General features: G+C 36.6%; 1 protein-coding gene across 2 annotated transcripts in view; it reads left to right on the forward strand.

Annotated features, from left to right (window-relative positions):
* ITGBL1 (integrin subunit beta like 1) overlaps positions 1-26,351 on the forward strand; it is a 410,067-nt gene extending 383,716 nt beyond the window's left edge. For both annotated transcript variants that reach the window (XM_003341810.4, XM_007501332.3), the window contains exons 9-11: positions 12,467-12,613; positions 24,354-24,467; positions 25,657-26,351. In XM_003341810.4, the coding sequence (XP_003341858.2) occupies positions 12,467-12,613; positions 24,354-24,467; positions 25,657-25,748 (353 nt within the window). In that variant the 3' untranslated portion in view covers positions 25,749-26,351. The remainder of the gene's footprint in view (positions 1-12,466; positions 12,614-24,353; positions 24,468-25,656) is intronic.

Below are 26,351 nucleotides of genomic sequence, written 5' to 3' on the forward strand. Positions count from 1 at the left end.
TTTTTCCTTATTTTTATTATTTATTTTCTTTATTTTGATTAGAATATTTGATTTTTTCTCATTTTTGTACTGAAGGTACACATAATTAATATTAATATTTTTTCCTGCAGTAATAGAAGTTAATATATATTCTTGCTATAATATCAATATATACCTAAAAACTTTAAACTATGGGAACCTGCCATTTATTGATAAAATATTATAGGACTGTGATTAATGTTTATGTATGATTCCAGAAAAAGGGATAAAAAAACAAGGAGCACAGACTTAACCTGAATAGTGCCAAAAAGAGCACACATGAAATACTGATGTGAGACTCGAGGTTGCGATGCTTGACATATGTTAAGTCATAGGACTTCCTTGTATCTACTCTCTTTACAAAGTACTCATACAAGTACAAAGTTTGACTATCATGCTGGCTCCCTATATCCCTGAGAATGACAAAAAAAATCAGACGAGGGAATGACGCTTCCCTATCAAAATAGAATTCTAATTCTTTTCTTTTTATATTATGGCAACTTCCTGTAGTCTTGGCTGCAAAGGGCTAAATGACATATTACTGCATTCTGTTCTACAGACTTGTGGGATAGAAATTACTTTATATTGGACCTATACAATGGCCTATTTTGAATTTTCCCTTATGTTTTTTATTGTTTTTTCTCTTCTTTTGATAATTGACTCATACACCCCCATAACTCAACATTGCATTCTGAGTTGAACTGAATGTTTTTTAACACCTACTTCAGGGGGGATTGTATTTTAATTTAAAATATAAGAATTTTTGAATTTTTTGTTTGAGATTGTATTTTTATAAAAATCCAAGAATTTTGATTTTTTGTTTAAGATTGTACTTTTATAAAAATTCAAGATTTGATTTTGTTCGACAAAAGATCTTCAAGAAAGAAGCTTGAAACTTTTATATCCAGAGAATGAACTGTTGCAGAAAGATGCCGGAAAACTTACACTTCATCAAGAAGATCAAGAATGAACTTTGTATATGATTGATTGAACTGAACTTTGATTGAACATTTATTGTAAATGTACACATTTATGCCAAAAGGGACTGCCCCTAAATTGGCTTTCTGTCAATGAACCTAGCAAAACACTGGTTTTGCTTTCTTTTCTTTTCTTTTCTTTTCTTTTCTTTTCTTTTCTTTTCTTTTCTTTTCTTTTCTTTTCTTTTCTTTTCTTTTCTTTTCTTTTCTTTTCCTTTCTTCTCCTTTCTTTTCTTTTCTTTTCTTTTCTTTTCTTTTCTTTTCTTTTCTTTTCTTTTCTCTTTTCTTTTCTTTTCTTTTCTTTTCTTTTCTTTTCTTTTCCTTTCCTTTCTTTTCCTTTCTTTTCCTTTCTTTTCCTTTCTTTTCTTTTCTTTTCCTTTCTTTTCCTTTCTTTTCTTTTCTTTTCTTTTCTTCTCTTTTCTTTTCTTTTCTTTTCTTTTCTTTTCTTTTCTTTTCTTTTCTTTTCTTTTCTTTTCTTTTCTATTTCCTCTCTCACTATTCTAATTTCTCTTAGAAAATTGAATATCATGTATATCTATAGTTAGAAGTGCATTTTGAATTACAAAATTGATTATGTTAATTGATCAATGGGGAGACTAGTCTCCCATGATCATCAGGGGGGATTGTAAACCTCAAAATTTCTCAGACTTATGAATGTTAGGGGTTTCCCCCATTGGAGAATTTTCTACTTAAAAAAATTCCCTAGCAGATGGTGAGAATTCTACTTGAGTGTGGGGGCTCCTAGCTATGGGAGTGTCCCTGCTCTACCCTACTTAAGACTGCTTAAGGACAGAAAACTGTTTGCTAAACAATGAAAGTACTTTGATCCATGCTTATGGAAGGGACAGGAAGTTCTTTGAGTCATGACTGTTTTAGAATTGATACAATGGGATACTAAGTACCTATAAAGGTGGGGCAACTTGTAAACTACTTAAACCTAAAAGGGTGATAACTTATTCAGAGGTTTTTTCTTAATGAAATTTGTCGACACAGCAGCATTTTTTCCTGACTTACTAAAGAGATTAAAACTACTCAGCTGTGAATTCAAAATGGGAGGTCCTTTAGAAACATCTACAGTGATTGGTAGATGTAAGGACTTAGGGGAGGTGACAGAGGAGATTTTGCCCTTAAAAATAAGAGCTCAGAGAAGAGGAAAAAGATCTCGATTTCTGATTCGCATTCTGGGGGATCTCATTCTGAGAGACTCATTTCCTTGAGGACTGATGCTTGAGGTCTCTTTCCTTGGAGATAGATCTCTTTGAGGAGAAGTGCTCTTGGAGGAAATCTCATTCTGAAGGAGAGCTCCTTGAGGAACTCCTCTGAGGGGCTCTGTCCCTCTGGGGTAGGAGCTCTGGAGGCTCTTGAGAGAGAGGCCCTTTGAAACAATCTCTGGCTGGAAGACTCTTTGAGGAAGGACGCTGGCCTGGTCTCACTAGTATCCTTGTTTAGTCAGACCTTGTGGTGAGTGTTAAAAAAAAACTGACTGATTTCTCTTTTAAGACTCAGGTCTAGGCCATATTGGCTTGAGGCCCTTCATACTTATTCCTTTCTTACTCTCTCTCTCTTTCTTTGATTACTCATTGTATTGTTAATTAAAATCTCTATAAAACCCAATTGACTTGGGTATTTGAATAATTGGGAATATTTCCCTGGCAACCACCTTATATTTGATTTTAAAACCCAAGACACTGTAGTGAAACATATTTCTGAGGTCAAATTTACTCACCCTCTCTTATATCTATCACAATTTATATCTTCCACCATTTTAACTCACTACAGTTTATGGGCTTCACTATTTTAAATCTCATACCTGTTCTCTACAAATCACTGAGTTTGTTCTCTACAAATATGTGACTCTTACTATCAAAGTATAATTACCTTAGTCTCTCTCAAAGGAATATGCCAACTGATTTTTACCAAAGGGAATATTTTCTTCCTTTCTTTAAGGTTCCAATAGGAAGCCTAGGGTATAGTCTACTATACTACATAACATTCCAATAATCTCCAACATTCCTGACCCTTTCTTCATACATGTTGACCGTCTTCACTCTCAATCTCCTGGTTTATAGATCCTATTCCTTCAGTGGCAGGAATTTTGAAAGCAAAAATCAATGAGAGGACTTTTTAACCAAATCTATACTCTTAATATTCACTTAATGTTCTGCTAGAATGACCCTTCAGTAAGCAGTATGTGTGATATAGGAGTAGCAGGACCCCAGAGCATCAAATTATTCTTGGAGCTTATTGAATTTGTCAGCAAGGGAGCCCCACCCTCGTGGGCAGAAATTCCACAAAGTGAGATTGCATGGGGCTTATATGAAATTAAACTAAAAAGCAAGAGGAAGACTTTAGGCAACTATTGGGAGGGGATATTGCAATGGCTAGTTCATTTGATAAGAAACCTTGACCAGAATGATCAAACTGATTCCTGAAATCAGGGAACCTTTGAAGTCTCCAAGGAGAGATGTTATCACCCAAGATTTTCTTATGGAGGGGTCACTGGAGTGGGGAACATGGCAAGGTCTTTAATTGGTGAGTTAATGCTTAAACAAGATGAGGGAGTTGTGTTCATTTTGTGATGCACACTGTGTATTGTCCTAATAAATGCAACAGTTCTGGGATCCTGCCTCTTACACTATCACTTTTCTTCCTAGTCAACTCCTAGGGCTACTAAGATTCATTGACCTATATCAGCTAAGGGATGAAGCTGTTCTCTGGTTATGACATTGCCATGTAGGGAATCCTAAATCTGATCTCTGACACTGCAGAGTTCAATATATGAAGCAGCATAACAGATTTTAAAATAATAGCAGTAGAAGTGGCTAGCATAAGGTGACCTTCCATTATTTATTTTATATCTGTCTGTCTATCATGTATCTGTATATCTAACAATTATATGATGGGCAAAACAATTCCTTGTTCCCTTCTTGTTATTCATATTATGCTGTTGTGTGCCTTTCTTATTGATGGTGAGGGTTATAAAAAGGAAGCCAAGCCTACTGTCCTGATCTAACTCTGCCATCATCTTGTAAACCAGTTTCAATCTTTTAAAGGGAGATGTGAGTGGCAAACCAAATGACTTGAATACAAAATTTTCACCCTTAGTCTTTTCTGACCTGCAATGCATTATCAATCATATGCCGTCCAGACCAGATGCCTATGGAGCTACTGGGAAAGGATGTAATAAACGAAGTAGTAAGTGATAAAAAAAAAAAACCTTATTGCTTTGCATCTGAATGTTTATAATGAGTCACTTGCTACTGAGGAGACAGCTGTTCACTGGGATACTATTAGTCAGAAAAAAGGATGCTTTCCTGGAAAAGCCTTTGCATTAAAACCTAACATGTAATCCACAGAAATTTCTTGTCAGATTCATGTTAGACTGTTTGGATATATAATAATGCTATTCGACCCACCTATTCTTTCAAATTTTTATGATGATTGATACAAGCTCCTATTTTGAAAGGAAGCAACAGATCTTAGCAAGTTGAATCCAAGTATGAACAATGCCCAAGTTGATCTTTATTTTTTTTAGCACTAAGTGTTTTTTGTCATTAATTCTTAAGATTTTCTTTGAAAAGTTTAAGTATGTTCATTATGCCTTTGAGATTCTGCCTACAAAACAGAGAAACAAATAGATTTATGTTGGAATTAGAAGCAGAGACTCAAAACTAGAAATGATATCTGTGGTCATCTACTTCACCCTCTCATTTTACAGATGGGGAAACTGAGGTGTATAGAGATCAAGATTCTGAACCAAGGTCACACAGGCAGTTAGAATTTGAACTGGTATCAGATTCCAAGGCCTTGACTTGGTACCACCACATATTCCATAGTGCCATGCTTCTTCTCAAAAATGAAAGGGAAGAATGATTTTTTAAAGGTTCTAGTTTTCTTGAAAAATTAAAATAATTATTAAAATAATAATGCAATTATTCCTATAAGTAGCTATTTATTTATTTGTATATGTATGTATATATGTATATACATAGTGGGCACACACATACATATACTTACATACATATGCTTATGTATTGCATGGGAAGCTAGCTAGGTGGTACTGTGGATAGAATGCTTGCTTTGGAGTCAGGAAGATTCCTCTTCTTGAGTTCAAATCTGGCCTCAGTTATAAGCTGTGTGACCTTGGTCAATTCACATAAATCTGTGTGCCTCAGTTTCCTCATCTGTAAAATGGGCAGGAGAAGGAAATGGCAAACTACTCTAGAATCTTTGCCAAGAAAACTCTGAATGAGGCCCAAAGAACCAGATATGACTGAAACAAATGAACAACAGTACCAGTATACTGCAAACACATCATATATGTGGAAATGTGTGTGTGTATATATATGTATATATATATACACACACATTATATATGTATTTATGTAGATGTGAAAGTATTAGGGAAATGCCCTCTTTCTCCATTAGCTTACAGGCTGTTTGAAGTAATAAGATATCCACAATGAATAATTAAGAAAACAATAGACTGGAAATTTACCTAAATAATTAGTATATGTATATTAAGTGCTATAACAACTCATGATCTCAGTCAGGGAAAAATTTTGTGGAGGATGTGGGTACCCTGAAGAATGGATCGTATCATTTCCTCCGGGCACAGGAGAAAGAAAACAATACTAGTTTGAAGGAAAAGCATCAGTGAACACATTGAGTAGATAATTTCTGCACTAACCACTGGCTTCCTGATGGGAGAATAGTGTGATTTAAGTTCTTTTTTTTTGAGGGAGTTAGATTGGGTAATGCCAACTTTAAATATCAAACTGAATTGAATGAGGAGGTATGGAAAATTTTTAAACTGGGGGATGACATGATAATATAAGCATTTTATTACCACCATTTGTGCCATGGAAAATAGTTTACATGTTCTCTCCCTACTAGTTACTATTTATTGTGTCCCCACTAATAGAATGAGTGATACATTTTTCTGGGAATCAATGAACTTTGAATATACAAAAACCATAAATGACAAATGAGGTGTGTTTGGAACAGATCCAGAAGTCTATCTTTAGCTATTCATTAACAGGTATGAGTCAGAAGCCTTTCTTTTGGGTTCAGATGCAGAGTAGAAAGAAGAGCTGATAGACAGAAGCACACAAAGGACGGTCTAATGTTCTGCTACATGACTGAGTCATTTTTTTTCCTTCAGCTGAGCAAAGGTCTCATTCTAGATATCTTCTTTAAATGCATTGTCTCTGCTGGCTGGTCTAGATGCATTCAACTTCAATATGGTGCATGCTCTTTTGCTTTCTCATTACCGAGGTTTGTTTTCTTGCTTTCACACTGCCTTCTCTCATTATTGCTCTGCTCTAGAAGTGGATGAAAGAGGAAGCTGCTCAGACAGCACTGGCAGTACTGAAGAGAGCACTGAAGGAACCCTTGGGACTTTGTCCCAATATCCTGGCACCTAAGTAGTACCATCCAGTAGATGTCTATATAGGAAGTGAAGGAAAATTATTGTTGGTCATTGTCCTAAAGTATCCCTTGTACCAGTTTACCTTAACAGCTTGGCTTAGTTATTCTAACTTGCTAAAATTCCTTTTCTTCTCTGCACCTATTCAAATTTTACTTCTTTTTAGAGGTCCAACTTGAGTTTTACCTTCTCCATGTTGCCATTCCTTCTTCTGATCTAACCTTCATCAAGTTATAACACCTACCATCTCTACCCTTCATATGCCAACTAGCCACCTACTAGCCTAACATATCTCTTTCATTCATGACTTTTTTTTTTTGGTGTAATGCTTTAAGTTCTCCCATACATATATTATATTGGGGCAGCTAAGTGGTATGATAGATAGGATTCCAGGTCTGGAATTCAAATCTGATTTTGAACACCCACTAGCTTTGTGAATCTTGGCAATCACTTAAACCTCTTTTGTCTCCACTCCTTATCTATAAAATAGGGATAATAATATCATCTACTTCCCAGGGTTGTTGTGAGGACAAAATGAGATAATAATTGTGAAACATTTAGCACAGTGTCTTACATGTAGTAAGTACTATACTAATATTGGTGATTTTAATTATGTCTTTTCAAAATTGCTTTCTCAGTTGTCAAGGATCTATTTCCCCCCTTTCCTGCATGGAGAAGAGAATGTGGAATGAAACTTTTGTAAAATAGGGATAGGAAAGTAAAATGAATTCTAGTATTAGATCTATCCAAAAATGTCATGTCTATAAGATCATCTAGATTACCTTGAGACGAGGGAATTTTTTCATACTTATCTGAACAATCATGCCTTGTAGTAAAAATGCTTTATATAAAGAGGTCACTCAATAAATATTTGTTGGTGGATTTGATCTATTAAATTGTTTCATTTCCATTCTTTACATGAATATTATAATAATCTGCTAGCAAGAGGTTACCTAACCTTTGATGACATCCACTATTGGAGAACCCATTTTCTTTCAAGTTAGTCCACGCCACTTTGAAATAGCTCTCATTATCAACAAGGTTTTGCTTATATCAAGCTTAAAACTGATACCTTGCAGCTAGAGCTCATCTTGGTGAACAGCCCACAAGATAAACATCTATTATGTCTTTGCTACGTCCTTTCTTTTCTATCTTAAATATCCTCTGGTGATGGGAGTTATGGTAGAGAAGGAGCCATCAGACTATCTCTAACTGAGATAGTATGAATAAGAGGCAGACTGTTCTGAGAAAAGGAGCACTGGGCTTAGAATCAAGAGATTCTGTCTCTCGAGGTTGAGTCATTATAACACTCCGAGTTCAGTTTTCTCAACTTCTAAAATTGAGATAGTAATCCTATTTTATCCTACCTATTTCATAGAATATTTGTGATAGAAGAATTTTGGCTATCTTCAAGGCCTATGTCAATGTGAACTGTTACTCTTACTGATTTTTCAACCTTTGATTATAAATCCAAAGGATATTGGTCCTAATTTGCTCACTTCCAGACCCTGGCATATAAGCTTCTGCTCCAGACTTATTTCCTTTATTCACTTTCATTCTCCATATCCTCACTCTATTACTTTCTATTCTTCTCTGTATGTCTGCTTCATCAAAAATAAATAGCATACATTGTTAATGCTGTAAACAAAAGGAGCTAACTGTGGGACAATGTGGGAAAATCTTTGTGAAGGATATGGGACTTGAGATGGATCCTAAAGAATAAGGACCAGTTCCCTGGAAATAGAGGAAAAGAATTATGCCACTTCGAAGGAACTCCCTCCATCAAAGGGCAGAGCTGAAACTAGGCATGCTTTATTCAGAGGACAGTCAGGAGGCAAAAACTTCATTTTTATCAGCCTGTCCTTATTAGATTCATTATTCATGACAGTATTTCCTGACCAGACAGACAGACTCTGTGGCACTAATTTCTGCAAAATACTGTCTGCCACTTACTGAACTTACTGGATGAGGAAAGGGAGAAAGAATAGTGGAAGCAAAAGCCTTTTAGTTTAGGCTGGAATCCTCTAAATAGCATGAAAACGAGCACCTTTCACGGTAGTGTTTGTTGTGTATAATATTACATAGGTCCCAGTGTAAGAGGAAAAAGCCAGAGGTCCAAAGGTAAAGCCTTAGGAGATTACACAGCTATTAGAAGATGAGCTTCCTGCTAAGGAGACACTATTAGGAAGAATGAGAAAGAAGCCTGCAAAGTACCTTATTACTGAAGGCCAGGCCATACCAAAACTCAAACTGCTCTGGAGAGGAGATCTTTGATTCAATAAATGGTGAATGTTCAATATTCCATTCAATTCAATAAATGGTGAATGTCTATTCTGGGTACTTATTTTCTGGAGAGGAAAGTGTGAGAAGGACAGTCTTGTGAGTTCTTTGGTACAATGAAACTCTGAGGGAAGAAACCTTCTCTAGAAAATGATCAACAACTTCACTGTAAGTTACAAAATTAATGAATTGCAAAGGTTCCTGAGAGATAAAGTGATTTTTTCTCATGATAACACAGCTAATCCAAGTCTGAGGCAAGACTTAAACCCTGATTTCTTGACTCCTGGGTTGGCTCTCTCTATTATATTGATCCCTGGGCCTAAAATGTCCTTCCTCCTCACCTTCACCTCCTTTATTCCTTGTTTTTGTTTGTTGTTTTAAGACTTATTTCATAGACCACCTTCTGCAGGGAGGCCTTTCCTGGTGCCCCCAATTTTTCCTTCTCTTAGGGTTTTCTTCCTTAAGGTTACTGAGTATATATTTTAAATGTGCCTGCTGTGTTCCCTAGCTCTTGAGTTCAAGGACAATCTTGCTTTCACCTCGGTGTCCCTGGTACTTAGCCCAGTGGCAGGCACATAGTGGGTTCTTCCTAAGGATGAGTCAGTCATGGATATGTCAAAAGGGAGTCACTGGCAAGTGATTGAACAAGTATGTAGGTCTGTGTACATCAATGTATCTTTTTTAAGGATAACAAATGCAATAGTCAACAACCAAAAGATTTAGTTTTACATCATAATTCTGAAATTTATCTGTGTTGCTTTGAGGAATGGATTTAAACTGCCTGGGTCTCTGTTTCTTCACCTATAAAACGAAAGGTTTGCATTAGATAGCCTTGGGACATCCTTCTAGTTCTAGATTTATGATTTGAAATACATAATGCACACACACATATAACATTTACCTTCTCTATATAATATTCTCTAGCCTAAGATTGAGAGATAAAAATATTCTCCATATGACCAAAGAATGTCCCAGGTTGTAAAGCTAACGACAAGACATCTATCTATCTGTCCACCTGTCCATCTATCTATCTATGTATGTATCTATGTATCCATCCATCCATCCATCCATCCATCCATCCATCCATCCATCTATCTATCTATCTATCTATCTATCTATCTATCTATCTATCTATCTATCATCTATCTATATATGTATCTATCTATGTATCCATCCATCCATCATCCCATCCATCCATCCATCCATCCATCCATCCATCTATCCATCTATCCATCTATCCATCTATCCATCCATCCATCTATCCATCTATCCATCTATCCATCTATCCATCTATCCATCTATCTTTCTATCTATCTATCTATCTATCTATCTATCTATCTATCTATCTATCATCTATCATCTATCAATCTATCGGTCTATCTATCCATCTACCTGTCTGTTCATATGTCTGTCTGTCAGTCTATGTCTGTCTATCTAGCTATCTATCTACCTCTCTGTCCATCTGTCTGTCTGTCCATCTGTCTGTCTCTCTATCTGTCTATATAATCTATCAATCTATCTATTTACTTCTCTATTCATCTATCTGTCATTCTTTCTAATATGCATAAAATATAGATGTATATGACTTCCCCTAAGACCTTCAATGAAAATTTCATTAGTTTAACATTAGTCCAAATATAATTGGTATATTCGATATTATGTGCATCAGTAAAACAGACCAAGTTGCTGTATAAACTTTAATAAGTATATCTAGATTATTAGGAAGACTTGAGTCAGCTAGGTGGCATCTTGTATGGATCATCACAGTTGGAGTCAAGAACACCTGAATTGAAATCCTTCCTCAGACACTGATTAGCTGTGTGACTCTGGGCAAACGACAGTTTCCCTGTCTCAGTTTCTTCATCAATAAAATGGGTATAATAAGAGCACCCATCTAGCACATGGGCTCTGAGGATTTGATGAGATAAAAATATAATAAAGTATTTGCAAACATCATTGTAATGTATGAGGACTTATTGTTGTTGTTCCACAGACATGGTTGTTGCTAAGCAATACAAAGCTCGATGCTGTTGGTAGCAAACAGTTAACTTTTTAAAACCTCTTTGGAGGAAGTAGGAAATGCAATCGATAATTGTTGCAAGTATTTGAAACGTGACCAGCTTTCCAAATTGCTGCAGATGTCATGTTGTCCATGATGAGGATCAGCTGGAAGGTTTTTTTTACTGATAAAAATGCAAATGGGGACCTATGCTGTTATCAATAGAGGCTAGAGGAATTCCACTTTAAATAACTTCAAAGTTGGCTTGCCTCTTGGGCCCTCCTCTGAGTCGAGCTCTAGATTTATCACATTAGGCTTGAGCACTGTCTGGAGAGTTCATCTGGCAATTATGGTTTGAGCTGACTAATGCAGAAAAAAGCAGAGCAGTCTTTTCCTCAGATAGGAAGTTTGATACTGGTTTGATTTGAGGCAACCTGCTTGCACCAGGGAAGGACTTGTAATTTGCTTGTGGTTTTTTTCTTCCCTCATTAAGTTATAGGCTCGGGGAGGGCAGGGACTGTCTTTCTTTTTCTTATTGATATTCCCAGCACGAAGCACAGTGCTTAGGAGGCACCTAAGAAATGTTGGCCTAGCCAGGTAGCATAGTGGATAGAGTGCTGAGCCTGCCATGAGGAAGACTCCTCTGCCTGAGTTCAAATCTACTGCCCAGACACTTACTATCTGTGTGACCCTGGGTAAGTCACTTAGCCTTGTTTGCCTCGATTTCCTCATCTGTAAAATGAGCTGTAGAAGGAAATGGCAAACCTCTCCAGTATCTTTGCCAAGAAAAGTACAAATGTGGTCACAAAGTGTCATACACAACTGAAATGATTGAACACCACCAACAACTAATAATTATTGATATTAACTGCTGATATTGATATTAACTGTTGACTTGGAGTCAAAGGACCTGTTATTTGAATTTCTTCTCTGACATTTCACAGGATCACAGATTTGGAGTAGGAAGGGGTGTCAGAAATTAGCATCCTCATTTTGCTAATGGGGAAACTGAGGCCTACAAACGTTTAATGACTTCTCCAAAGTCACAGATCAAAGAAAAATAGAACACATAGAATTTAAAATCAAGTGTTTTTGTTTTTAAACTCTACCCTGCCATCCTTGTATCAATACCATGTATTGGCAGCAAAGCAGAAGACTGGTAAGATCTAGACAAAGGAGGTTAAATGATCAGGATCAGACAGCCAGGAATTATCTGAGACTAGATTTGAACCCAGGACTACTAGAATTTAAAATCATGTTTATGTTTATGGTTTTTGTTTTTAAATGCTAACCTTTCATCTTTGAATCAATACTATGTATTGGCAGCAAAGCAGAAGACAGGTAAAGTCTAGGCAATGGAGGTTAAATGACTTCCTTGGGGTCACACAGCCAGGAATTATCTAAGACTAGTTTTGAACCCAGGACTAGAGCTCAATCCACTGAACCACATAGCTGCCCCCTAAAAAGTGTTCTGACTCAAAATCCAGTTCTCTTTCCCTCTCCACAATATTACTTCCCACTTTCTAACTACGCCTGAGCAAGTTACTTGTATAGGCCTCAGTTCCTTTATTTGTAAAATGAGGATAATATTGCTTCTATTACCTACCTCACAAGGTTGATGTGAGGAAGCATTTTGTAAAAGTACTATAGAAATATTACTGATAAGAAGAATAATGATGGCCATTGTTTATTTCTCTCTGAAAGCTCAGGTAGAACTGCTGAATATTTAACGAGTTTTGGCTTTCTCTATTCTTTCCTTTTCAGGCCATGGAAAATGTTCCTGTGGTCGCTGCATCTGTGACAAAGGGTGGTTTGGAAAACTCTGCCAATATTCAAGAAAATGCAACATGACTGAGGAAGAAAGTAAGAGTTTGTGTGAATCAGCAGATGGCATATTGTGCTCAGGGAAGGGTGAGTATTCAGCTGAATGAACAGTGAGCCAAAATACTGTTCTTCTGAGGTTTTCTATGAAGTGAAAGCCAAATGCCCCATCCATGGAGCATATTTTATGCCTGAAGATTAAACATATAAACCTGGGTAAATGGGACTCAGAAGAGGGGGTTAGCACCCAGGGAATCCCAGTCCCAATAGAGCCATGGGACCACAGCACGTACTACAGCAACACTACCCGCTATGACATATATAGGAACACATAAGACAAAGGGTGACTTGATTTAACTTTTGAAATGTTAGCATGCAGGTACATGGGGAGATACAAGACACAAGACTGGCAATCAGATGCCTTTTAGCCTTGATGTAGGAAAATTATAGAAAAGGAGACAATATATTAAATGAGAATGAAAGAATAAAAGGACAAGTATAGGGATTAGAAACATTATTGCCTCAGAAATTCATCAAGTTTTTGGTACTTAGGCATGAAATAATTCAAATTATGAGGCTGATAGTAGTTTAATCACTTTATTAAGTCAAGGTAGTAGTAGTAAAGAGAGGGAAAGGTAGGAAAGAGATAGAAAGATACTTAACTTTCTAATCTATTGGCCTCCATGATGCGCCTATAGCTAAACTCTGACAAGAAGACCCAGATGGGTTCCTGGTCTGACCTCATAAGCTCTTTTCTCCACCCACTAACTCTCACACATCACATATCAGGAACCAATCATAGTTTCTTAATTTGCCTGGGCTGCCCAGTGAGGCAGTACCTGTGCAATAAGCTTCCTGTTTTCTTGTTTCCTTGGTTCTTTAACTGAATTTTTCTGAGGGTTTATCTATACCTGAATTTACTTAGTGGTCTTTGACCTCCAGGTCACTGAGAGATGTCATTAAAAAAGGTGACATAATGGAGAGAGAAATTTGCTTCCAATAGGCACGTGCTTTTACCTAAGTACTCATGACAGAATATTAAATTATATCCTACCTAATCCAACTCTAGTGCAACATGGTGGCCTAGTGTGAACCAAGATTAAGAGTCTGGTAGGTGACCCTTGTTAGTGAAAGTATGGGACACATGTTCAGAGAGTTCCCATAGATATGTTTCATGACATTTCCATCAATGCTAAATTTGGAGAGTCTCACCCATAAATTGAGATAGGATGATCACTTTTTTTGACCACAACAATTTAAAAGGAAGTCTTTTAAGACACATGGAGGGATTAAGTTGTGTTGGTACAGGGAGTATCAGAGATCTTTGAAGTACTGAATATTAAAACAATATCAGCGTCAATTTGTCTGTTAAACCATAATCTTACTGAAAGGAGGGAGTATCTTATAACACTTTCTTGTTCCCAGTGCTTTAAAGTCTTCAATAGTGGGAAAAGCAAGATCGTGTTAAATTCACTTGTGCTTGTCCTCACAAAGGTAGGTGTTTAAGAAATCAGACAAAATATTAGAAGTCCAAATAAATCATGTCAACCCTTCTTTTTTCTTTTCTTTTTTGTTTCATAGAAAAGCTACATATATTTGCATTTTTCATACATTTATTTCAATTGCTTCAGTTTATAAGAGACCAAATAATGGTAGTCAAATAAGAATTATGGGACTAATTTGTATGTGGATTTAATGTGACTTCTCTTTTTCAATAATTTCATTGAATTTATAGTTTTTCTCTTGGAGTCAGAGACTTTGTTTCAAATGTTTCAAGCTCTTTTGACAGATGTCAATTTAATTATATTTAATTCAATTCCAGTAACTTTTATTCAGTATTGACTCTGTGCAAAATATCTTGCTACACACTGGGAAAGAAGTAATGATGAAATAAGTTAAAGTCTCTACCTTCATGGCACTTAGAGTTAATTAGGAGAATAAGACTTCCAGATAACTGCATAGCTATATAATAATAAAAGCATTTACATTGTGCTTTAAGGATTGCACAGTGCTTTAAAAATAGCTCCTTTTTTTCCTCATAACAACATTTGGAAGTATGTACTATTTTTATTCTCAGTAAAAGACAAGGAAACTGAGGCAGACAGAGTGGCTTGCTTTGGATTGTACAACTTATTCCTGAAGCAAAATATTAACTTGGATCTTCCGGACTTTTATATCACCTAGCTAACTCATTTGTCTATAAATTGTAGATGAATACATGGTACTTCAAGGATCCATGCTTTCTATGAAGTTAATAAAAAATTTTGTAAGCCTGGCTTGTAAGCCTGACAAAAAAAATCACCTATAAGTCTGTTTAAAATCCAGAATGAGTTTGAGAAGCATTAAGTGATTTCTACCTCCAGGGCAAGACATATTTATATTACTTACCCCAAACTATCATAAAAATTCCTGAAGAGTAGAGGTCCTCAGTACCTAAAGATCCATGTATTTTATTCTTTATGGCTAAATTATGTTTTTTTTAACCTAGGAAGCAGAGATAGACACGAATCCTGCACAAAGAAAAGCTTTTCCTTTTCCAGAGGGAGTAACATGTGCAAATACACACACAATACACATGTGTATATCTATGGAATCAGCATTTGGCTATCTGAATTTCTGGAGAGTCATGATTATTTTTTTAAAGATTCATATTTGGATTGTGTGGCCATGTTTAGAGTATTCAATTCTGTGTGTCTCATTTTAGGATAAACATAAACTGGGGGAAGTTGGAAAGAGACTGATTAACCTGATGAGATTTCAAATCATAGCATATGATCTTAAATTGAAAATATTAGAAATATTTAACCTATAGAATATAAAGCAGGATGGGATAGTGGATAGAGCTCCAGGATTGTGTTTGAGAACTACCTATGACTCTTACTGAATATGTGCTTCTGGAAAAGTCAGTTAATCTCTTGGCTAAGCTCTGGGTAGGTCTCTTAGACAAGAAGTTGTAGAAAAGGTGGCAGTTGATACAAGTCCAGTCCCTGTTGCTAAGAAGAGAAGACTAGGGTTTTAGTTAGGCCCTTGGGGAAGAATTGAGAACAATAAATTGGCATTGCAGAGGGACACATTTAGGCTGATGACTGGAAAACTTTGGGACAATTAGGAGCAATCCAAAAGTATCAGAGGAGAGAACAGATTCTAACAAATTGGAAGACTTGAAAAAGAAGCTAAATGAACCCTTGGTGGGGATGTTATAGAGAGGACAATTTTGTAGGTATGGAGTGTACTAAATGACTTCTGAGAGTCTTCTTGACTCAAAGATTCATATTTAAGGTATATTCCTATTAATTACTTAGAGGCTGTTTTTGACCACTATTCATAGGAAGTACATTCTATGGTGAGGCAGAGTTTTCTGCTCCCCCATCTAAAGAATGATACTATTTTATTAGGATAATGAAGACTCTGGGTTTATAATCCTCTAGGACAATGATGGTGAAACTTTTAGAGACTGAGTGCTCAAACTGTGCCATCATGTCACCTATGAGCTTCACCCTTAGCCCATACAAGGGAGAAAGGAATCACTCCCATTTGGTTTCTGGGCAGGTGAAGTGAAAACTGTTTTCAGGCAAGGTGGAGAAGAGAAGGGAAGTCCCCTCTGGCACATGTGCCATGGGTTTGCCAACATGGCTATAGGACCTCTTGAATTTTGAAACAGGCTAAATTAATTCTGCTTAGTGTTATTGATACTCATTTTACTGTGTTCTGTAAAAATTAGTACTTTATATTTGAGTAGCATATTTATGGTAATCCCTACTTAATTCTTAGTAACTTGGAGATCTCACTCAGGAAATTTGGAGTATAGAACTTCCCTTCACTGGTATAGATCAGCAACTTGTCTTAAACCTGTAATCTTAGGGAAATGTTTAGGGAGTTACAGAGAAGTTAAACAACTTGCTTACAGTCACACATGGAATACAATTTGTGCAAGAGACAGGACTTGAACGTGTATATTCTTTAAGGCCAACTAACCTTCTGGCCTTGCTACCTCTCATCTCCCAGTTAATATACATTTAATTTCATTTCTTGACTTTTCCAGTTAACTTATTGAGCAGGAATTACTCAGTGCATAGGAGTGTGTCTGTTTCCAGTGGAGAAATGAAGCTGATCACAAAATAATGAAGCACAATGATGACCTAATTTAAGAAGCCTTAGAAAGTCGTGCTGGGAGGCATCATTACCTTTCAGATAGAAAGCTGACATCAGAGTCAATAAGACCTAGTTTTAAGTCCCATCCCTAATGCAAACAGGCATTACCTTGATTGAGACACCAAGTCTCTCAGTTTCCTAAATAACTCTAAGACTATAATTTACAGAGAAGATAATAATTTGCTTTGGTAGAGGGAGTTTCCTGTCCTAGAGTATCCTACATCAGTGTAATCACAAGCCTAGTTCAAAAATACATGCATAAATAAATGAAGTATTACTGTTTACTCTATAACATGTACAGCTGATACAATAAATTACCTTAAACTGAGCTCTTCTCTCTTGTGGTCTAAACATGATGAACTCCTAATCCCTGCCTTCCCTGGGCTGGAGCCAATATTTACAGATTTAAAAGGCTCACCTAGATTTGGGTTTCAGGGGAATAAATAGTAATCAAGTGAATAATGTTGACAAAGGGCTTTCCTACCAACACTGCTGTTTGTTGATAAGAATGAAAGATCAAGATATGGTACAGATAATCTTACCACAGAGAATAAAGCATTAGTCCTGCCCCCCCCCCAATCCCAATATATCAACATTAAAGCTATCTTAAAATAAAGCCTCATGGATAATCACTAATGGAGAGAGTCCATGCTGGAATGGAACAAATTAACCTAAAACTTGGACTCTGAATAGAAGAGTTAGAAGCAACCTTGGAGGTCATTTAGTGCAATCAATAGATGGAACTTCCTTTATATATAATTCTTTCTCCCTCCCTCTCTCTCTCTCTCTCTCCCTCCCTCTCTCTGTCTCTCTCTCTCTCTCTCTCTCCCTCCCTCTCTCTCTCTCTCTATATATATATATATATATATACATATATATATATAATTCACCACTGTGTATGTATGTATGTATCTATATACGATATATCATATATATAGTTCGCTACTCTGTATGTGTATACACAGATATCTATATATCTATTAATATACATGTAATACAAATATGCATATATGGATCTATTTTATACATATGTGTATATAGACCTTTACTGCTAAGTTGTTTATATGGCAACTGAAGAAGCATGAGATGGGTTATTTGCAGGGGAAAAGGGGAGGTAGTTAACTAAATGAGTATTTAAATAATAACTTTCAGAATTCAGCTGTTGAGTCCTCTTTTATTAGTTTGCCCTATGAAGGAATTATCCTAAGCTTTTTGTTTGCATGATGATAATATTTCTATATGCTGCTGAATTACTCAGTCCTCAATATTTTCATTTTGCTATTACCTAACCCTTCCCTTTTCTCAGCCCTTAAATATCTCTTAATGCCCTGCCATGTTATCTACATAATGGTAAAGAAGATATTCAAAACAAGGCATCATGAGGATCTTTATCTAGCCCATTAAGGTTCATTTTGCAGTCGAGTAGCCCACAAAACTTATTAAGGAAAAATTTGAGAAATGATTAACCACTGTCGTGATTTGCTGGTTTTCTTTGACAAAGCAGCTTGGTGCAATCGAATGGGTTGGATTTGGATTCAGAAGACACAAGTGTAAATGTCTCCACCTCTTAGTACTTTGTAATGTTGGACAACACTTGAACCTCCCTGGACCTCATATGCCCATCCGTAAAATGGGGGTTAGGCTAGACGACCTTGAAAGCCCCTTCCAAGTATTAGTAGTTGAGTTTATGAGGCACAACCATAGATCATTACTGTTCATCTATTCTGCTATGGATATTGTCAGGAAGAACTAAGCTTTCAAAGCAGAGGGTCCTAGTTGCCTGCAAGGTCTTTAGTTCAATGCTTGTAGGTAAAGGGAAAAGCAATTGGCCTGGGAATTATCTGCAGAGGCAACAAGGTGGCCCAGTGCAAAGAGTTCTGGGGCTGGAGTCATGAAGATCTAAGTTCAAATATTGCCTCAAACACTTGCTAGCCGAGTATTCCTAGACAAATCACTAAAAAGAAAGAAACCTCTATTTGCCCGTTTCCCCAGGTGTAAAATAGAGATAATAATAGCTCCTACCTCAACCTTCCCACATTGTTGTGAGGATCAAATGAGATAATATTTGTACGGTGCAACTACGCCTGGTACTCAACAGGCACTTGAAAAAATATGTATTTCTTTCTTGGAAATGAGTCTTGGCTCTATTTATCAACTTCTTTGCTAATCTTGAGCAAGTTGTTTCTCCTATGCAGGATTCCATCTCTTTATCCATTAAAATGAGAAGTTTGGACTCAATCATAAAATCATAGACTAGTGCCCTCAGGAAATACAGTAAAAAAATGAGTAAGTAGAAGCGAAAAAAGGTTATGTGATTTGCCCAAGACCCCACAGTTAGCAAAATATTAGAGGTGGGATTCACATCTCGACCTCATACTTCAGAGGTAGTATTCTCTCTGCTGTTCTACATTTGTACCCAAGTCCTTTCCTTGATGAGGAAGACAAAAGGAGCAAAGGAAAAGATCAGCGCTGTCTACTGCTATCATTAGGGGAAAATGCCTCTCGGCTGAGACCCTGAATTCCTGTTAATCTATGGGAATACCAGTCATAGATCATCGCCCTCATCTTTCTGTCTAGGCTTACATGCTGCTGACACTAGGCTGACCATGAAAAGGTAAACCTGTAAAACTGAGGGTTTGGGCTAAGTGGTAATCTATTCTGTGGTTTCTCTTAGCTCTGAGGTTCTATCATTGTCATATGATGAATATTATTAGTGTGGTGGCAGGGAAGAGTTAGGTATGCTTGAAACTGGTTGAGCACATCATGATTTGATAAAAATTTGCTACTTTAGCAGTAAACTTTTCCAGAGAACACTTTACTCCTAATTACCACAGAGAGAAAAATCCTGTGTTCAGTTTTTGGGTATGGGAAAGACATGAAAATGATCCTGATGAGGAAAGTGTGCTAAAGATATGCCCTTAGGCTACATAGTTCTCATTTGTTCCTTTTAAAAATTGTTATTGAACAAAGCTGACACCTCATAACAGGAGACAGTGAAGAAATAGCGTTTTATTTCTTTACAAATTTGTAGCCAAGACAATAAATCACTCCATAGAAAAAATTTAAAACGGATACAGTGTCTATGACCATTCAGAATGGATGGAAAGGTTAGTACAAGAGTGAGCCGCCTGTTGTGATGTCAGATTGCAGCATTTTGCCAGGCACGACAAAATAAAGTGAATTCCAACTGTATGAATGTAGGTAACTAAGAATGATGCCTTGCTGTTGGACTTCAAAGGTCTATATGGACAACCAAGAGAAGAGAAAATCATTTTAGAGTCCAGGTCTCCCCTAATATCACAGTCTGGATTGTTTTTCATGGAGTCAGTTACCTTTGCAGAGATCTGAGCACAATGATAAGGGATTTTGTGATTTTGATATTGAGTTTCTCTGTGTTGTATTTGGATCCTAGAGCACCCAGGCTGGCTTTGTCCATCATCATTTCAACATAATTCCAAGTAATCATCTACCTTCTTTAATGAATCTGTCATGAGAGAATGGATACAAACTTGAGATGTCAAACTACTTCTCCATTACAAGTTGGCTGGGAAAGAGAATTAGGGCACTTTTGAATTTCAGATTCCCCAAGCAAATGCAATGTATACCTTTATTACATAAGGGATAGGGCAGGTCCAGTGGGAATTGCCCTTGCCTTATGACAGAGCTGTTGTCCCCAATTAAGTTCTCCAATCCAATTTCTAAGAATTAAATGTACCCACCACTAAAATGACATGAAAGAAATTTGACTTTGAAAGGCAGCACAGATGAGATAGGGGAAGAGTGGAAACTGGTCCAGTTCCTATTCTGGAGGCTTACTTTGAATCTTAACTCACTGTATCTCTGCTTTGCTTCTATTACCTCATCCATGCAATCAGAATATCTATCTACTTATCTCTGAAGATATGCTTTGAACACCTATATGCTTGATTTCCAAAGTACTGGAGGCAACATGAAGTCTGTGAGCATCCCTAAGTGTTCTAGTCCTGAGCGAGAATGAACCAGGGAAGGGATGTTTCGAATATTATTGTTCTGTCATAATTCCAGCCTGCTCCTCACCAAGGCTATGGTTATGTTCAACTTCCAGGTAAGATGCAGTTGCCTCTTTCCTGAAAGGTATGCAGCCTAAGTATGGCTGATGGGCAACTTCTCCCCTATGACCTCCTCTGGTAGGAGGTGGGAGCAGACCCCATTATTTGTGAAAGCAACTGGAGCTCTTGGAAGGAAAAGTGCCTTAGGGTCTCCTATTATGTTATACCATATTATTATGAACATAGGTTAAACAATTTCTAACCCAGTAATAGGAAGAGTTTCCCTTCTCTAGGAGGCAATGAGCTTTAATAAATAGAAGTTTAAGAGCTCAGTGGGGAGGAACAGTCACTGTTTCATGGCATCTTCTCCCTGCTTTCATTTTAAAGATTTCTGTTTCTGGCACACTTCTGAGACTTACTAGTAGTACTCAGAGTTGCCGGTTTGAGACTTTTATTGTTCAAAGATCTAGTATAATGTCCCATAATAAGCTCCACTGTATCTGTTAAGACTTATTTTTTTGAGCACAACATGGAGATGGCCATGACATAAGTCATGTCATTAGGCAAGAAGGATTTTAGATTTAACAACAGGAAGAACTGCCCAAAAGTAGTGAAAATGAATGAGGTTAACAATGTAATAGCTTAGAAGTGGATAAAGATACTTGGACCATATATTGTCACACAGGAAAAAGCGACCTTAGAAGCTTTATGATTCATGGAAGTGCTATTGGGAAATCAATTGGCTGCTATTTGTGATAATTAGCTGAGCTTTTAAAAACTATTTTGCTCCTTTTATTAGAAGCCATTTGAGAAAGTCCCAAAATGACACTATTTAACAAAGAATTGACTTTTATTCGGCCATGAAAATAAAAGATAGCATAGCGTCTTCTAAAGTAAGTTTTGTGACAATTAAGGAAATTTAGAGTGTTTCTTGCTGACATTTTGTTTTTTCCTTTGAAAATATGTCTGTCAATCTATTTATTTATCTATTGGCTCCAGTGTGGCATACTTCCATGACTAGATGGAAAACATGTTTGAAAGAGGAGGCAAATGAGATCTAGAAGGAGGAGGAAGACCTATGCTTGAAAGAGTTGAGAAAGGAGAAAGGTCTATTACTTGTTACTGGAACAAAGCCCATAATCATCTGTTTATTACAACCAGTGTAGTAAGAACTGAGGAAATCCTGCCCTTCTTTAAGGAAGACATGCAAATTAGCACTGGCCCACAGGTAGAAAAATGGGTCAAATACAAAAGGAATAAGACTGTCAATGAGTTAATGATGAATAATAATGTAATTGAAATCCATGAGTTTTCCACTGTGACTTTTCCTCAGTTTGTTAATGCTGGCAGAACAATGGCAATATGGCATGGGGAACAATGGAAAGGATTACATGGACTGCTGAACATTTAATATGTAAGGAAGTAGTCTGGTGGGGATGGGACAAGGAGTTTAAATTTTATTTGGAAATTTCTTTTTAAGAACATTTGTGATGTTCTGATTGATGTTTTCAAGCATCAAACATGTTTGATCTTTTCCCAAATATCTTCTTGTTGCTGTATAGATAGTACATTTGGCCTGTTGCAATATATGGATGCTTTAGAAATGCTGTACAATGACAAAAGGGAACATAATAAAAAATTATGTAGAAGGAACTGACTAGTTGTCAATTTAGAATAGGTTCCAATAACAGTGAACCAACTCCAATTTTGTATATACACCTCCCTCCTTCTCTCTCTCTCTCTCTCTCTCTCTCTCTCTCTCTCTCTCTCTCTCTCTCTCTCTCTCTCTCTCTCTCTCTCTCTCTCTCTATCTCTCTCTCTCTCTCTCTCTCTCTTTCTCTTTCTCTCTGTCTGTCTCCCTCTCTTTTAAATTATATTCTTTTTTCCCAGTCTTTTTTTTCCCATTCAAACAGCTTTTCATTAATCACACAAATGAATATTCATTTTTGTAGTAAATGTGCTTGCTGGAGACAGTAAAGACCCAGTTTCCAAACATGTTTTAAATGAGTCTTTGTTGAAATTTCACGGACTATTTCAATAGCATTCCAAATTCAAAGGTTTCCTAATAAAATATGCTTAGGGCTATTTAGAACTTCTGAACTCTGGTTATTGAATCTATTGTTTAATAATACATGACATTTTGAAATAGCCAACTCAAGGCAATATATTGTAGGTGAAAGATAAGCTTAAGGAACACTGAAGTAGGGTTCATGAGACCTGGGATCAATTTATAGATCAATCACAAAATTAACTATGTGATTCAGGCCAAATCAAATAATCTCTTTGGGCTTTGATTGAGGGTTGGACTAGACAGATTCCACAGCCCTTTCTAATGTTATCTATCCATTTTTCCCCAATCCCTTCTGGACAAATGTAAAAAAAGAATGGTTCCTTGCTAAGACATATTTATCTGTGGATATAAATAATAGCTAAGAAAATACTATTTTCTCAGTAACATCTACCACTTTAAAGAAGAACCTGTCTGAAGTATTATAAGAATCTTGGTAGAAAAAGTAAGCCTAAATGCAGTAAAGATATTCAGAAAGAAGCATCTTGAGGGCAGAGACTGTTCTTGGGTTTGTCTTCTTATCCCCAGCACCTTATAGTGAGGATTTTCAAAATTTAGGCAAAAATGTTTGTTGAAGAGTGCTTTGCATTTCTTCTTATTGTAGGGTGCTTTGTATTACTGAAGATAGCAACTTTCATTTTTGATTCTCTATCCCAGAGCCTAGTTTGTTCCCTTGAACACAATAAATGCTTAATAAATGCTTGTTTGATTGAGTTAAGTGAATTGACTACTATTAGGAAATTTTTGATTGCTGCATTTGAATTGGGACCATTTCCCAAAAGATCCTTTCTGGATTGACAATGGAAGAGTATATTTCTAATGCTAACAACGAGAAATTGACTTTCCTAATTTTTCAGAAAAATACAATTTCTAACCCAGTAAGTAATAGGAAGAGTCTTCTCCCTCCTTTTATTTTAAAGATTTCTGTTTCTGGCATACTTTTGAGCCTTACTAGTACTCAGGATTACTGCTTTGAGACTTTTATTGTTATAAGATCTAGTATAATGTCTCATAATAAGTTCCATTGTGCCTGTTAAGAATTAAGGAAACATTTTTTAAGGAAAGCCCCAGTTTATAAACTGACTGGGGAATAATTATTTTCACTACAAAAAGAACTTTTCCAAATTCATTACTGGATTTCCTTAAATTATAAGCTCCTATCAGGCATTTCAAACATGATTTAATTTTCATGACCTCAATTTCGACACAACGAATCCATTTGGGATAAGCAAATGGATAAGGACCTGTCATGGGACCTGAAGGCTGAGATTTTCATAAAGAATCTCTCTAATTTGGTTCAATGACAAATATGTTTATTGGAACCCCAAAAAGATGTCTTTATTGGAAAACTTTTTGAAGTAATATGACAAAATATAGTTTTTAGTAGAAGCAAATGTGCTGTTAAAGCTCTCCTTTAAGGAATTTTGTGATTCGAGAAGTTTTTCATCTTGATTTTCTGCCTAAAAACAATTGAATCTTTGACTGTAGTGGCTAGTGTTTGTTAGCACTGGTCTACTGGTCTATTCCAGCCTGAAAAGCATGTTTGGGCCATGCGAACAAACAATGATCTTTGTGATTACAGGCTCTTGTCACTGTGGAAAATGCATCTGTTCTTCCCAGGAATGGTACATTTCAGGGGAATTCTGTGAATGTGACGACAGAGACTGCGACAAGCATGATGGCCTCATTTGCACAGGTATGTAGGTCCAGATCACCCCTTCCCTTGTCCTGAGCTGCAGGCTGTAAAACCGGTAGATGAAAATGTTAAACAACAAGTTCATCCCAGGCAGTGTCTGTCTCCTTCCATACATAGAAGACAAGATGTTAAATTTACCTATTGATATGAAAGCGACATTATGGAGAGGAAGAGACATAACAGAAAGGAGTGTGATTGATTTCTAAAGAAATGACAGGATCGACAAATGGAAAGGCATAAAGTGTGAGCAAATCATTGATGAGAATCATATGAGGCATATTTCAAAGCATTTCAAAACATTTTAACATGAAACATGTTAACGTGTGGCAGATAGAAATAATTCTACTGAAGATCCTCATACTTTGACCCCTGTATACAGGGTGTCTCATATTTTTCATAACTTCCACCTAGGAAGATGTTGCTGTTTCCCCCACAGAAGTAGGAGTAATAGGGGAGAGCAGGTGGAGAAAGTTATCACGTTAATGGTGCAATGTGTATTGAAATGAGAGGGTTTTTAGAATTGCTGTCTTCGTTTTGAGAGCCTTAATGGCAGATGCAAGGAGAAATGGGGCCATTTCCACTTTCCTTCACCTTCTCCTAACAAAAGGATAAAAGCTCTCTAATGGGGAAGGGAGCTCAGAGAGCATTTTCAAATGGTATTTGCTAGCTAATATACCCAGTCTTTCAACTACTCCCTTGATAACAACTATAGCAGGTATCTTTCTACAGAGGAATCTTTAATGTGGGACCTACTCTCCTGTCCAAAGTAATTCGACATTGCTCCTCCGCCACCTATTGTGCTAGCTTGTCTCTTACTGTACTAATCAATTCTATTTGTACATTCTATCAATATTAAAGGCAATCCTGTGGTAGCTTTTTACCTTGCCACTTTGTTGAGAGAAGAGGACCAAAAGATGGCAATGGAAGCCCAGCTGGGTATGAAACCTGATGGAATAATTACAATAGTTACTCTTTGGCTGATGACTATGCTGGAGAGATGCCATTAATTGTTTCAAAGAGCCAGTTTCTTTTAGCTGCTCAGTCACATGTAAAGCACTCTACACAATAAGACAATCTCTAAAGGGCCAAAGGAATGGTTTTTATTATGGCTTGTTACGTTTTATAACAACACATTTTAATGTAATACATTTCAATTATGATAATGATTCCCCTGTTCATTTTGTTCTAGGCAATGGAATATGTAGCTGTGGAAACTGTGAATGCTGGGATGGATGGAATGGCAATGCTTGTGAAATCTGGCTTGGGGCAGAATATCCTTAACAATTACATGACAAAGGACCAACTTCTTATTTTTTTAGGCCATTAGAACACATAAATGCACAGCAAACAGTATATAATCACCACTAGGGCTACTCAAGCAGACTATTGTATGTTTTTTGTTTTCTATTTCTGAATGCCTGAGTAAAATCTGGGTACCCATTAAAATGAGTCAAAGCAGTTTGTGATGGAAACAGCACAAGAAAGGGATTTCTTACGTAATTTCCATGGTTGCCACCTCTGTACATCTTTACACAATGAAAACCACATTAAGCCTAATAAGGCAGAGACCTCAGCTATGAAACTGCAAAGATACTGATCACAGACAATATTGTGTCTCAGTCTGAATCTCTACATGTGTATGATAGAAAAGTCAATGCCATGGAACATGGAACTGCAGCAAGTGTACACAGTGACTATAGAATGCAGTCAATCCCTTTTAAAAATTGGCCACTTTCCACATTAAAGAACCATTAAGCTTTTTGTTTAATTTTCACATTACAGAACTCAAAATTGTTATAAAGAAGAAACCCTTAAGATGCAGAAAGCAATGAAGAAAAATGTACAATTTCAAATTTTAATAAATAATGTCATGATGTCATGGTA

Source organism: Monodelphis domestica, chromosome 8 (genome assembly GCF_027887165.1).
Source record: "Monodelphis domestica isolate mMonDom1 chromosome 8, mMonDom1.pri, whole genome shotgun sequence".
In the NCBI taxonomy this organism is placed as follows: domain Eukaryota; kingdom Metazoa; phylum Chordata; class Mammalia; order Didelphimorphia; family Didelphidae; genus Monodelphis; species Monodelphis domestica.